Consider the following 12,761-nt stretch of genomic DNA (forward strand, 5'->3'; position numbering starts at 1 on the left):
AGGGCAGCGCACCCCTGCGCCCTTTGGTTACCAGGCACATCAGCCTGGGAGAGGGGGTGACCCGGCCGGGGCAGAAAAGATGGGGAAGAACGGGGAACGGGAGTGTTGGAGGCCCCTCATTCCTCCATTCCCCACCGCTCCCCTCCCCGCCACCGCCCACCTGGCCGCCCCCGGCTGCGGCACCCGGCGCGCTCCCAGGTCTGGCAGTCGCAGCCCGCAGTGTCTGCGGACTCTCTGGGGCTGTGCCCTACTCCTCCCCGGATTCGTCCTCCCTAGCCGGTGCCCGACGTGCTCGTTCCCTGCCACTTGGGTAGGGGTGCGCCGGTGGGTTTGGCCTGCGCGGCGGCGGCTGCGGCGAGGCGGGGGAGCTAGTGCGAGCGAGGGGCGGGCACGAGTGTAAGTGTGAGTCACCGGTACCTGGAGTGCGAGCGGCGCAGAGCAAGCGGCGCGCAGCCCGAGCCGGAGCGGAGCGGGAGCCCGAGAGCGAGGCCACCCCCAGGAGCCAGGCCCCGCCGCGCACCCACCCGCGCCCCCGTCGCCCTCGGCGTTCACAGCACTGCCGGCTTGCCCCTGGCCCGGCGACCACTCCAGACCCGGGCGCCGGCTGTCCACCACTCTCCTGCCGGCCCCGAGGCGGTGCGGGGCTCGCCGGGGGATGTCACAGCGGCTCCTCGGAGCCCCCAGCTGTTGCCGCCCCGCTGCTGCCCTCGGGAACCGCGACCATGAACCCCCAGTGCGCCCGCTGCGGAAAAGTCGTGTATCCCACAGAGAAAGTCAACTGCCTTGATAAGGTGAGCGAGGGGCGCCAGGCCGGCCGGGACCTGCCGGCACTGGGCTGCACCTGTTCAGAGAAGTTTTGGCACCTGGGACGGAAGGAGAAGAGTGGGACTGGGTGTTTGTGTGGTCTTGGCCCCGGGTGTGGGCACGCGAAGGAAAACGCCCGCGGGAGTGTCAGAGAGCACGTTTGGCGATGGTGTTGTTGGAACCGGAATAGGCTTTTGTCGGGGTGCGGGCGGCAGGGGGTGCGGGGCTGCGCCGGCCTCGGGCAGAGCTGCTGCGGAGTGCGCATCGCTGAGCGCGGCCCAGGGCGCAGCAGCCTAGTTGGGCACCCAGGGGCCGATAGGCGAGCCGCGCCCCATCCCCCTCCACTTCTGTTTCTCACTTCCCAGTGCCCGCTGTCCAGAGGACCTGCCCCCACCCGGACTGCTCCCCTGCGCAGCGCCTCCCCTGCCGGCTGCGAGGTGGAGAGGCAAATAGTAATTAATATGTCAGGGGCGGCCGCTGCCGCAGTGCTAAGAATAATCCCCCCGGAGAGCCCTGGCTCCGCGGCGGGCAGGACTCACCGGGGCTAATCCCCCGCGTTGGGGAATTCCAGAGGAAGTGGCCCCAGCCGGGCCTCCGCAGCCCTGCTCCAGGCCCTCCCCAGGCGTGGATGGAGTTGAGCAGCCTGGGAGACAAACCCCGCGCTCTCCTGAGTGCCTGACAATTGAAACCAGCCGGAGGCGGTCCCTGTGAAATCTGCGTGTGGTGTCAAAAATGCCTCCCGAGAGCACGCTGTCATTCTGACAGTGGTTCCAGGCAGAGTCCACTTCTCTCGCAATGTAGTGGAAACTGAACAGAGATGCGGGGGCCGAGGCTGCCTCTTGCCTCCTGCTTCCGAGGGTTGCCTGACTTCCTGTAGAGTCCCATTATTTGAGATCCTATAAACACGGTGTTTAGGCACTAGGAACTGGACTCGTTTTCCTTTTAAAGCCGCTTCACAGGCTCCATTTCTCCAATAACCAAGCTCAGAATTCCATTCTGGCTGCTCACAGAAGTGCAACATGGACAGAGCCGTGGCAGCTCTTCCATCTGAATACCTACATGTGGTGGGGATTCATTTAGAACTCAATTTTAATAGCTGCCTGCTTTATTTACTTAAATGAAAGTAGACAAACAAATCCACTGTTACCTACCATCATTTTGTTGTAGTATTTTCAAATACAGGCGGGGACTGTAATGCGTTAAAAAAGTCTTTTTTCTGTACCTATCCTGGAATGAATTGGCATTGTACTACAATTAAAAACAATTTCTTTCAGTATTGGCATAAAGGATGTTTCCATTGTGAAGTCTGCAAGATGGCTCTCAACATGAACAACTACAAAGGCTATGAAAAGAAGCCCTATTGCAATGCGTAAGTACCGTCAAAATGGTGTGCCAGGTGTGTGGCACCACATCAGTGCACAAAAGTGCGTGGATCTGCCTGTTATGAAGAATCGACTCACTGTGTCACCCAGGTGTGGCGGTGGCCAATTACCTGCTTATGCCACATACTCTGGGTCTCTGTACTTGGTTGAAGGTCATTGCATTTGTCTTTCTAATGTGTAGGATAATTTGTATCTTCAGCCAGAAGGTTAATTTTTGAGGTTCACAGCATTTCGGAGTTGGGGACATCTGTTAGAAGCTGCAGAACTTACACACTGCGAATGTGTGGGCTCTGAAGTGCATGTCAGGTAGATTTTCATTTTAATCACATGCCAATTTCCATTTTTAATCATATAATGTTACCCTACTGCAATTTTATATCTGAACCTAGCTGCTGCAGAAAGGAGTCTCGCTCACTTGACTATAGCTGAGACCACTCCATAGATCCTGGAGCTTAAACAGGGAACCAAAGAATTAAGACATGGGTATTTCCTGCTGGTGGGGATTAAAGAAGGTAAGCTTTCTTTGCAGGCTTTTCTGTAGGTATATGTTTAGCCTATAATAGTAGCAATTAGCTAGCATTTATACAGTGCTTACCAAGTACTAGGCCTTGTTGTAAGCTCTTTATGCATACTGGCTCACTTAATCTCTACAGACCCTTTGACTGTTATACGAATTTACAGATAAAGAAATTGAAGCAACAAGAGGATAAGCCTCAAGAAGTGGCTCAGATCACTTTGAGTGTCTGCAAATGGTTAAAGATTGGCTAGTGCTTCCAAATGGCTACCCTGCTGCCCTCAGGCATGTGTTTCTCCACTGCTGTGAGCATCCACCCACCCAGACTGTTTTCAGCCCTGGGCCCTTGGCTCTGATTGTTGAACCTTCCTCCCTGTTCCCTGTGGGGCCTATAGGTCTGGAGGAGGCAGAGGAGCTGCCTTATCTTTTGGCTGGAATATTGTTGTCAGCGATTCATTCTCCCTAGAGTTTTTGAAGCAGGTTCATTCAGGTCTCCTGGAAATGGAGGGCCCGTGGTTAATTCATGCTTCACTCATGGGAGTGTGTTATAATAGACAGTAAATTTTTGTTCAACGAATGTAATGCACTCACACCGCTCTGGTGAAGAACTTAAAAAAAATCTCTTTGTGTTTCCTTTCAGTCATAGTTTAGTGTTTACATATAGACTAGAAACTTTGAAACAATCATAAAATTGGGACATGGAGCAGAATTTAGGACTTTCTTGCATAAGTGAAGTCTACAGATATTCCCCAAAGTCACTGATGTTTTCCATTGTCCTATACCATGCCTCTTGCTGGGATAATGTGAGCAAAGTGAGATTTCAATGTCGTGGTCTCCTGCTTCTCTTAAAGAGAGGTATAAATGATTGGTTAAAGATCAAAGGCAAGCAGCAGTAACTAGAAGGGAAAGGGCCCCAACAACCCATAAACAGGATAATGGTTCTTCGATTAAAGGAAAAGTGAACCATTCTTCCTATATGTATTCCAGCTCCTGGCCTGATTTGATCAGGCTTTATGGGCCTTGCCAGGATTCTTTATAGCTCCACAGCCTGGAATTGAACCTGGTGATAACAATGCCTGAGTGGCCCTGGTAGGCCTGGAGGAATGAGAAGGGAAGAGGAAAGACAGGAGAGACAGAAAAGAAGGAGAGAACAGCAATTAATAATAATATAATATAAATATTAAATGAAGAAAGAAAAGTAAAAAGAGGTACAACTGAAGTGGAGCCTTGGATTGCATTGGGCCTCTTGAAAATTCTGTGCTTACTGCTTAATTTCAGTTTGGTCCAATTAAAAAGAATATCAGATTCTTCAGCAAGTCATGAATGGCTGGTTTGCACTCTGATCTAATAGTGAGCTGGTGTCCAGAACCCTTGGGATTTGGACCGCCAAAAAAAACACCTTTTTTTTTTTTTGTAGATAGGAAACATCCAGCTGTGCTGGTTCAGAGTCTAAGTCTTATTTTTACTACTTCAGTTATCTATAAATCAAATGCTTACAAATTTACTCTCTAGAATTTCTCATATAATTCCAAAACTTTGTTATTTGGTTTTGTTTGAATTTTTGGTAGCATTTCAGATTTTCTGCTTAATATTGAACCTAGGAGTCTACTTTATTGAGCAAAGAGACAGGGGAAGACTGGGACTTATTGTTTGTGGCTGAATGAGTAGAGTTGATGGTTTAAATTTGTTTAATTTAGCTTTAACTTCATGTCATATGAGATCTTCAGAGAGCTGAACCTGGCTAAGTTGTAGGTTCTATCTGCTGTGAAGGTCTGGCTGCGAGGCGCTTGTTCTCAACGGTCATCTTTCCAAGGGCGCAGGTTGTCATGCAGACTTGCTGGTCAGAGTGGATTACCCTCTGGGGATCCTGATGCCTCTGCTCTAATTCAGACGGACCGTGTCAGTCAGCTGTTCCCTGTGGTCTTGGCCAGGAGGGCTGCCATAATTTCTCTGGGTCAATGGTGGAAAATTGATTCTCTGAAACATAGTGCTACTGAAACATGAAACATTCTATGGCCAAGTAAAGCAGTATTTTATCTGCACCTAGTTTGGTCCAGGCATCAGTATATATACAATATAAATACATGCTTAAATGAAAATGGCTATTATTCTTTCCCCTGCAACTTTGTATTTTAAAAATTTTCATGTATACAATATGGTTGAAAGAATAATACAATCAACATCGATATACTGTCCTCTGAGATTCAACTCTCATTAATGTTTTGCGGTATTTGCTTCATATTTTTATGTGTACAAGTACTTTTATTATTGTTGACTCATTTGTCAGTTTCATGCATCAAGTGGGCTTTATACATCAAGGCATTTCATCCATAAAAATTTCATCGTGCATGCACTAAGAATAAGGGTATTTTCTTAGAAGAACCACAGAGCCATTATCATACCTGAGAAAATTAACAAAAATATCATAATATCTAACATTCTGTTTATATTCACATTTCTCTCATTGTTTTAAGAATGTCTTGTTGTAGCTGTTTTCTCCAGCCAGAACCCAATCACGGTTCATACTTTACATCTAGTTGTTATGAAAATGGCAACCTTTCTTTGTTATTGCATATTGAATGTTAGTTATCTAATTTCCGCTGTCATTTCTGTTGATTTATATAACTTCTCAGAGTTTTTAGGAAGAGGACATATGTAGCATTTCTTGTGAAAATAATATATTTAACTTAAAACCTGTAAAATAAATATTAAGAATATGCTTAAAAATTTAAAAGCGCAAACATTTAGGATTATGTTAAGAAAACATAAAGACTTTCATTTTAATTGATACCTGAGGGCATTTTTTAATGGAATGAAATAATAAGTATTCTGTTCAGTTTAAATTTGCTGCTTGTTTATATTCTCATGTGTTTAGAGAAGAACGTTTGATTTTGTGCAAAGGAGAACATGTATAAAATATAATTTGCATAATATTTAAATTTTGATCTTTTGATAGAATGATCAAAGTCTAGTGTGTACTGGATGTAATGTGGGACATAATAGACATTTAGTTCCCAGTGTAGCAGTGCACACTATTAAAATATTTAAAACAAACAAGTCTCCTTGAGTACGTGCCATGTTTTCGTAAGTCTTTATGTTTCCTAAGCAGGCAGTGGATTCTTCAGCATACTCAGGATTTTTTTCATTGTAGAACTTGCAAAGAAAAGAGGACTCGGCTAAGAGGTGCTGAGAAAATAACACTAGATGATTTGACAGAAAACATAGCTCACATTTGTGAGTGAATTTACATGCCAAGTTAAACTGTAAACGTTTTGCTAGCCAACAAGCCACACAATGAATGCCATTTGTCACCCAAGGCCATTTGTCAAATAAATTATTTAATTTATCATGCATGAAAGTCAAAATTGCATTTATTATGTGTTTATAAAAAACACATCAGTTCTTAAAGTTTTCTGAGAAATATTAACCACTTAGAGATTACAATGCCAATGAGTGGCCAGTTAAGGTACTGTCACCAAAGGTCAAGTTATTTTAGGTCAAGGGTGGGACCAGTTAATGATGCAGTTGTTTAGCAGGACCTTGCCAATAATTTCTCCAAATTACCACTTTTGTGGACTTTTTTTTTGAGGGGCCTGAAAATTTGTCCTGACCTGCCCACTTTAATATACTTGTTAAATGTATCTGTTATCTGTATAAATGTATCTTTACTTATGGGACTGAAAGAACACAGATGTGTGTGCTAAAAATGTGCAGTCCTCCTTGCCAAGAAGATTCCCTTTCCCCAAGTAGTTTGACTTACTTTAATTTTGGAAGACTTTAAAAATGAAACAGTGGGAGCTGTGCATTGTGTTCACTTTTGCTCTGCTTGTGTCAGTGTTCTGTCTGGTGAATATTGATTGACTGCTGACAGCTCGGAAGATGCTGAGCTAGAGGCCCTCACTGTGAGCTGCCCCACCCCGAATGGTCAGCACGGTTCAGCCAGCCTGTCTTGAGGGTGGTTATCTAGGCCAACGCCCTCATGTACCATGTCTCTGTTGGTCACTCCTCGTTAGTGCTTTGTGAAGGGTTACTAAGGAAATTAAATGTAAACCTGAGAGCTTTTCTATTATGAATTTCTCTTGTCTCTGTTTAGGCCTCCCAAACCTGGTTTTATAACACTCCAAGGACCTGAGTTATCTCAAGGGGACTGAGGAAATTCTTGTTATTATGTTAGCTTTAATTATTTAAGAACTTCTCATGAAAGAAGCCCTATGGTATAATTGGAGTTTTGAAGCAATGCAGAACTAGATTTGAATGCTGTCCTACGATTTGAATCGTGTCCTATGAGCAAGCCTCTTGATCACTAAGCTTCTTTTGTAAAACGGGAATTGTAACACTTAAGCCGAAAGGCTGTGTTGAGGCTCAGCAGGACAGTGTGTGCCAAGGTTCCAGGCCAGTTTCTGGCGCTCTGCAGGCCTTCTCGGGAACCAGGAGTGCTCTCCTTCCTCAGGGGTACTTTTTCAAGGGAAAAGAGGGTGGAAGAGAGAAGAGGAAGTATATGAGAGAAAGGATAGTCACACCTATTGAAAGGTATATACCAATGTTTTTTACACTGTGGGTTGCCACCCATTCAAGGGTTGTTTGCAGAACAGAGAGAGAGGGAGAGGGAAAGAGAAAATATCAGAGTACATTTGAATAGTGAAAAAAGTATTATTTTGGCAACTTGTTTTGAATTGTGTGTGTAAAGGTGTACTGGATCATGATATAAAAAATATTTTCACTGGAAATGTGGTTAAGAAAGCTTGAGAAACACTAGTTAGGTTCCAATGCCCCATTGAAAGTTAACATAAGTGCAGAGGGGTGTGCAGTCAGTTCATGAACGCAGACAGCCAATGCTTTCCCACGGTCTGTGCCACCCACACCCTACCCCACATCCAGTCGTCCTTCAGGACTCAGCTCAGCCAGCAGAGCCCTCACCATCCTACACAAGAACCATGTGTTTACCTGTCTGTACCCCTTGTTGTTTGAAGTGGCTCTGAGGGTACCTGTCTTGCTCACCCCACATCCCCAGAACCTGCTCTTAGCATTCATGAGCTGCGTCAGTGAGTGTGGAGGTTGAGCTGCCTCTTGGGGTGTGGTCACTGCCATGGCCCCCAGTTCAGAATGCTCCCTGGCCTAGTTCCTTCTGGGGAGGAGGACAGAGGGTGGGTGACCTAGAGGAGCTGCCTGGAGAGCAGGGTGGCGGGCTTTACAAAGTCGGAACAACCAGGGGTCAAGAGGCAGAGACCCACTTCCTCTCTTTGCTTTGAGGCTCAGTTTCAAAATATATCTTTCTAAAAGGTTGCTTATTGATACTCATTTATTTTCTCCTAAGTTTAATTGTAATCTGTGAAATAGGATAATATAATAATTTCTACCTAACAGGAACTTTATAGAAATTAAATGGGGGAAATAATTATATACCACATCAAATGGCACCTATTAGGTACACAAATGTTAGTTCCCTTTTTTATATATTTATAATAAATTGAATGTTGTTATCTCATATTTCCCCTTTAAGGAGAGGAGAAAAGTAACACTTAGTTTCTATGGAAGCATATTGTGGTATGTAGGACTTTTAGTTAGTATCAGTTATAATATACCTGGCTTGACTTTTTAGTTACATACTGCACAGAAAAGAATTAGACCTTTGCTCCTTGACATACCCCTGATATGGGAGGATAATGACAGTTTTGGTATTGTTAAAATTGGGTGGTTGAAAGTGAGGGATGGAGGCATTATGAACAAAATAAAAAGGTTGCAGTGTATATATAAGTGAAATGATTTGATTATCAGTTAATTTACTGAATCATTGATGATATCTAATAAATTTTATTATCTTGAAGTCGTAGTAGGAGACCATATTTACAAATCACAGACTGAGTTCTCTCACATTGGAAAATGTTTACAAGAGGTTTCTTCAATGTGTAGTTTCCCTCTTTATGACGACATAGCTATTGTGGAATGATTCAGATTAGAAAAGGTTTGGAGGTGAAGCACAGCAGATATCTCCCGCATCACAGTGAAATGCAAGGTTAATGCAAGATATAGATGTGTGTGCTTAACGGGATATTGATTATGTGCCAAGGGCTTGTGTAAGAGCATTTTGGTATGTCTTCTTTAAACGTTTTCAGATGAGTGCTTTATAAAGGGTGGTGGTTCTTGGAAATATCAGGAGTGAGGGGAAGCAGACATACCCATACCTGACACCCTTTTTTCCAGAGCTACAGGCCTCCTCAAAGCTCTGTCTCTAGAGGAACAGGAAGTGACAGTTTTTCTCTGTACTTTCATAGTTAGGGTTATTAATAAGACTTAACCTTATAGCAGGGTGATTAGTGGGATCCAGAATAATATTTATGAGCTGAGTACCCAGAAGAGTCCAAGGACTTAATAAAAGGATTATTATTGATTCTAAAGGTCTGCTTATAAATAAAGCAGCTCTGCAGCATCTCTTGTCAAACCTAGAAATGGGGCCCAGGCCTAACCAGCAGACATGAAGTGGTGAGAAGGACTAGGTTTGAAAGGCAAGAATTGTTAGTTCCAGTGCTGGAAACCCAGTGTTAATTTTTTCTCCAGTCAGCTGTGTGTTTTAGTGGAGTCCTTCAGGGAGTTACTTTGTGTTCAACTCCTGTTTCTTTCCCACATTCTCTGTTTACCCATTCCTAGTGAATCCTAGGAGGAGCGAGAAGAAAACTAGTGCAAATTGTGTGCTTTTGAATAATGTTGGATCAATAAGTAGACTCATGGTTTGTCATACTTCTGCTTTAGCTCAGCCACCTAAAAAGCCATTTAGACAAAAATCCTTGATTAGCTCCCCCCATGTTCATTATCCATCAGAGGCAGGTGGAAGTTGACTACAGAGAGCATGGAGAAATGGGGTGGCTAGAGATCTGGGATGTGGAGTTTGAGGGTTGCTTGCCAGTAGTGAATTTGGTCTTTAAGTATGACTTCGTTGTTTCTTAGTTGATTAAGGATGTAAACTCCACCAAATTCAGGCAGGAGCATCAAGAACAGTACAGGAAATGCACACATCAATACAGAAGGAGATAGAAGAGACTCAGACATACAAGGTCTGTCCAGAAAAAGTCCAGCCATTGTTAATATAGTGAGAATGGTTTGCACAACATCGATGTAACTTGACAGTGAGAAGAGTGGACTTGAATGCATGTGTGTGAACAATGGCAACTTCACTGTACTAGTCAGTGGGGGCGGTAGATGACATGAAGCGAGCATGTGTACTGTGTGGCTGTTGCACTCAAAATGACTAAGTGAGTAGAACAATGAATCTGCGTCTAATTTTGCATTAAGTTTGAACATTACTCCATACAAACTATTTGGATGATTCAGAAGGCCACAGCTATGGGCAACTGGTGATTGACAGCTTGATCACAAAAAACATGCTTGCTCATGCATCATGTCTTCTGCAGAGTTTTTTTTGGGAAACATCAAATCACCCAGGTGACTCATCTCCCCTATAGTGCAGATTTGTTGCCTTGTGACTTCTGGCTTTTTCTAAAACTAAAATCACCTTTGAAAGGAAAGAGATTTCACACTGCTGATGAGATTAAGGAAAATACAATGGGGCAGCTGATGGCAACTGGGAGAACTGTGTGAGGTCCAAGGTTCTAATTCAAAGGGGACTGAGATGTCATTGTCCTATGTACAGTGTTTCTTGTATCTTGTATCTTCTTTAATAAATGTCTCTATTTTTCACATTACATGGCTGGACAGACCTTGTATACAGTATTGATGGTGTTTGGATGTTGGTACCATCCTCTCCTGGCTACTCTTCACATCATCCATCCTGGCTCCAGAGCCTCATGCATCTCTGTCATCTTCTGCATCTCCCTTCCCTTTATCCCTGTCCCCACGTATTGATCTCCTCTGTCCTTGCCTTTGTTCAGCCTCTCTTATCACATGTGGCTAGTGATCTGACCATTGTCCCCTAAGTTGTCTCCCTATTCTCATCTTTCTCTTTTTGAATGCTCTTCCTGCCACCACAGTTATCTTTTGTATCCACGGTTCTGGTCATATTACTCTCTTGAACAGAAATCTCTGATGGTTCACCATTGCCTATACAAAAATGGTTAGGCTTCTGACAGACCACCCAAGACCTTTCACAATCTACCTTCCCCTGCCCATTTCCATTTATACTTCTTTTCAGCCACACTGGACCACTAGCTTTGACACTTCCATCAAGTTTCTGAACCTAAGTCTCAGAATCCTCACCTATAAAATGGGCATAATAATAGACTCTACTTCATAAGATTAAGGATTCATTCAAGTAAGTATAGCATAGTTTCAGGCACACAATAAGGAGTTAGTAAAAATTAGATATAATTTTTGTTACTGTTAAACTTCACACAGTGATTTGATCCTTTACTCATACTGCTTGTCTGTCTTCCTGCCCTTCCCTCTTTTTAAAGTTACCTTCATCTTTAAGGCACACAGCTGTGACAGCCTTAGTGAAGCTATTTTAAGTCTCTCAATTACTGCACTCTTGCTTTGTGTGCCCATAGTGGTTTTTATACCCCAATTACATCACTTATCGGAAAGCCTGCCTTGGGCTGTAGTTGAGTTTGTTTACCCCATTGAGGCAGTTTCCTGCTGAGGCTGGACCATGAAAGTTCTTAACCTGGGGTTGGAGGCGGGTCGGGGTTGGGGAGGTCCAGTCAGCTGCAAGAGCTTTGCTTCTTAAAGGGATTATTTCTGGCATGTGTTTAAGGAATTGAGAATGGGGGTTGTCAAGCTGCATTGCAATCTAACTCTAACAACCCCGATTTAGTGTCAACTCCACAACTTCAGGGTATAATCCCCAACAAGTCCGCCCTCACTTCAGATTCTAGCCACAGTTCAGGAGTCCCCAGGCCAAAGACACTTTGACCAACTGGTTAGACATTTGGGGGTTCCCACCACCTCCTAAGATTTGATAATTAGAACAACTCATAGAACTCAGGGAAGTACCATATTTGAGATTATTGTTTTATTATTAAGGATACAAATTGAGACTGGCCAAGTGAGGAGACACGTAGGGTGAGGTCTGGGAAGGCGCTGGACACTGCATTTCCCTGCCCTGGCCCTGTGGAATCAGGATGTGCCGCTCTCTGTGTGCTGCTGTGTTTACCAACCAGGAATCTCTGCTTTGGTGTCCAGAATTTTTGTTTTTCAGTCCTAACCTGAGGATATGTTCATTGATTTTTATAGAGGGAGGAGAGAGAGAGTGAGAAGCATCGATCAGTTGCCTTCTGTACATGCCCCAACCCAGGACTGAACCCGAAAATCAAACCCATTACCCTCTGGTGTATGGGACAATACTCCAACCAACCCTGCCACCCAGCCAGGGTTTTTATTGGGATTTTATTACACAGGCCTGATGATTCATTGGCCATATGGTTGTACAATTCCCAGCCAGCCCACCTCTCCCATTCCTTCCCTGGATGTCACCCCACTAAAAGCCCCAACCCTCTACTCACGTTATTTCTGGAATGGCCAGCCCCATCCTAAGCCATCTGGTCAGCATAACTCAAGGATGGACTAAGGGCTCATGAATGACAAACGTATTTCCAGTTACCCAGGAAATTCCAACTATTTTGAGTGTGTCCCAGGAACCAGGGACAAATGCTAGTCAAATTCATTATTATACAACAGGTTTTCTTCTCACTGTGCTCATCACATGTACTGTTGGAACTGTCGACATAAATCTTCATATTCCATTATGACAAGAATGATGATCTAAAACCCACCATATACATTTGGTCAATCAGTGGAAGTTGGGTAAGACATATAACCAGTTTGCTGCCTGCACACAGGAGGTGGGTGGGAGGACTTATTTGTGGAAGAATCCTGGATATAACTCTCCAGCTTAGGCTTTTATAAATAAGCAAGTCTTTCCTATTGGAAAATTAAATTCTTTAAAAATTTATTTTATTGATCTTAGAAAGAGAGGAAAGGTGCAGGAGGAGAGAAAGACAAAAAACCCATCCATTTGTTGTTCCACTTATTTATGCATTCGTTGGTTGATTTTTCTATGTGCCCTGACCAGAGATTGAACCTGCAACCTTGGGCTATTGGGATGATGCTTT

General features: G+C 44.1%; 1 protein-coding gene across 1 annotated transcript in view; it reads left to right on the top strand.

Moving 5' to 3' along the window:
• The first annotated feature begins 396 nt into the window (after nucleotides 1–396).
• Nucleotides 397–12,761, top strand: part of NEBL (nebulette) — a 339,975-nt gene continuing 327,610 nt past the window's right edge. Inside the window, exons 1-2 of the mRNA XM_045857680.1 lie at nucleotides 397–791; nucleotides 2,079–2,173. Coding sequence (XP_045713636.1) covers nucleotides 723–791; nucleotides 2,079–2,173 — 164 coding nt within the window. The 5' untranslated portion in view covers nucleotides 397–722. The remainder of the gene's footprint in view (nucleotides 792–2,078; nucleotides 2,174–12,761) is intronic.

The sequence above is a fragment of the Phyllostomus hastatus genome, unplaced genomic scaffold (genome assembly GCF_019186645.2).
Source record: "Phyllostomus hastatus isolate PE091 unplaced genomic scaffold, TTU_PhHast_1.1 phas_scaffold_1674, whole genome shotgun sequence".
Lineage (NCBI taxonomy): Eukaryota > Metazoa > Chordata > Mammalia > Chiroptera > Phyllostomidae > Phyllostomus > Phyllostomus hastatus.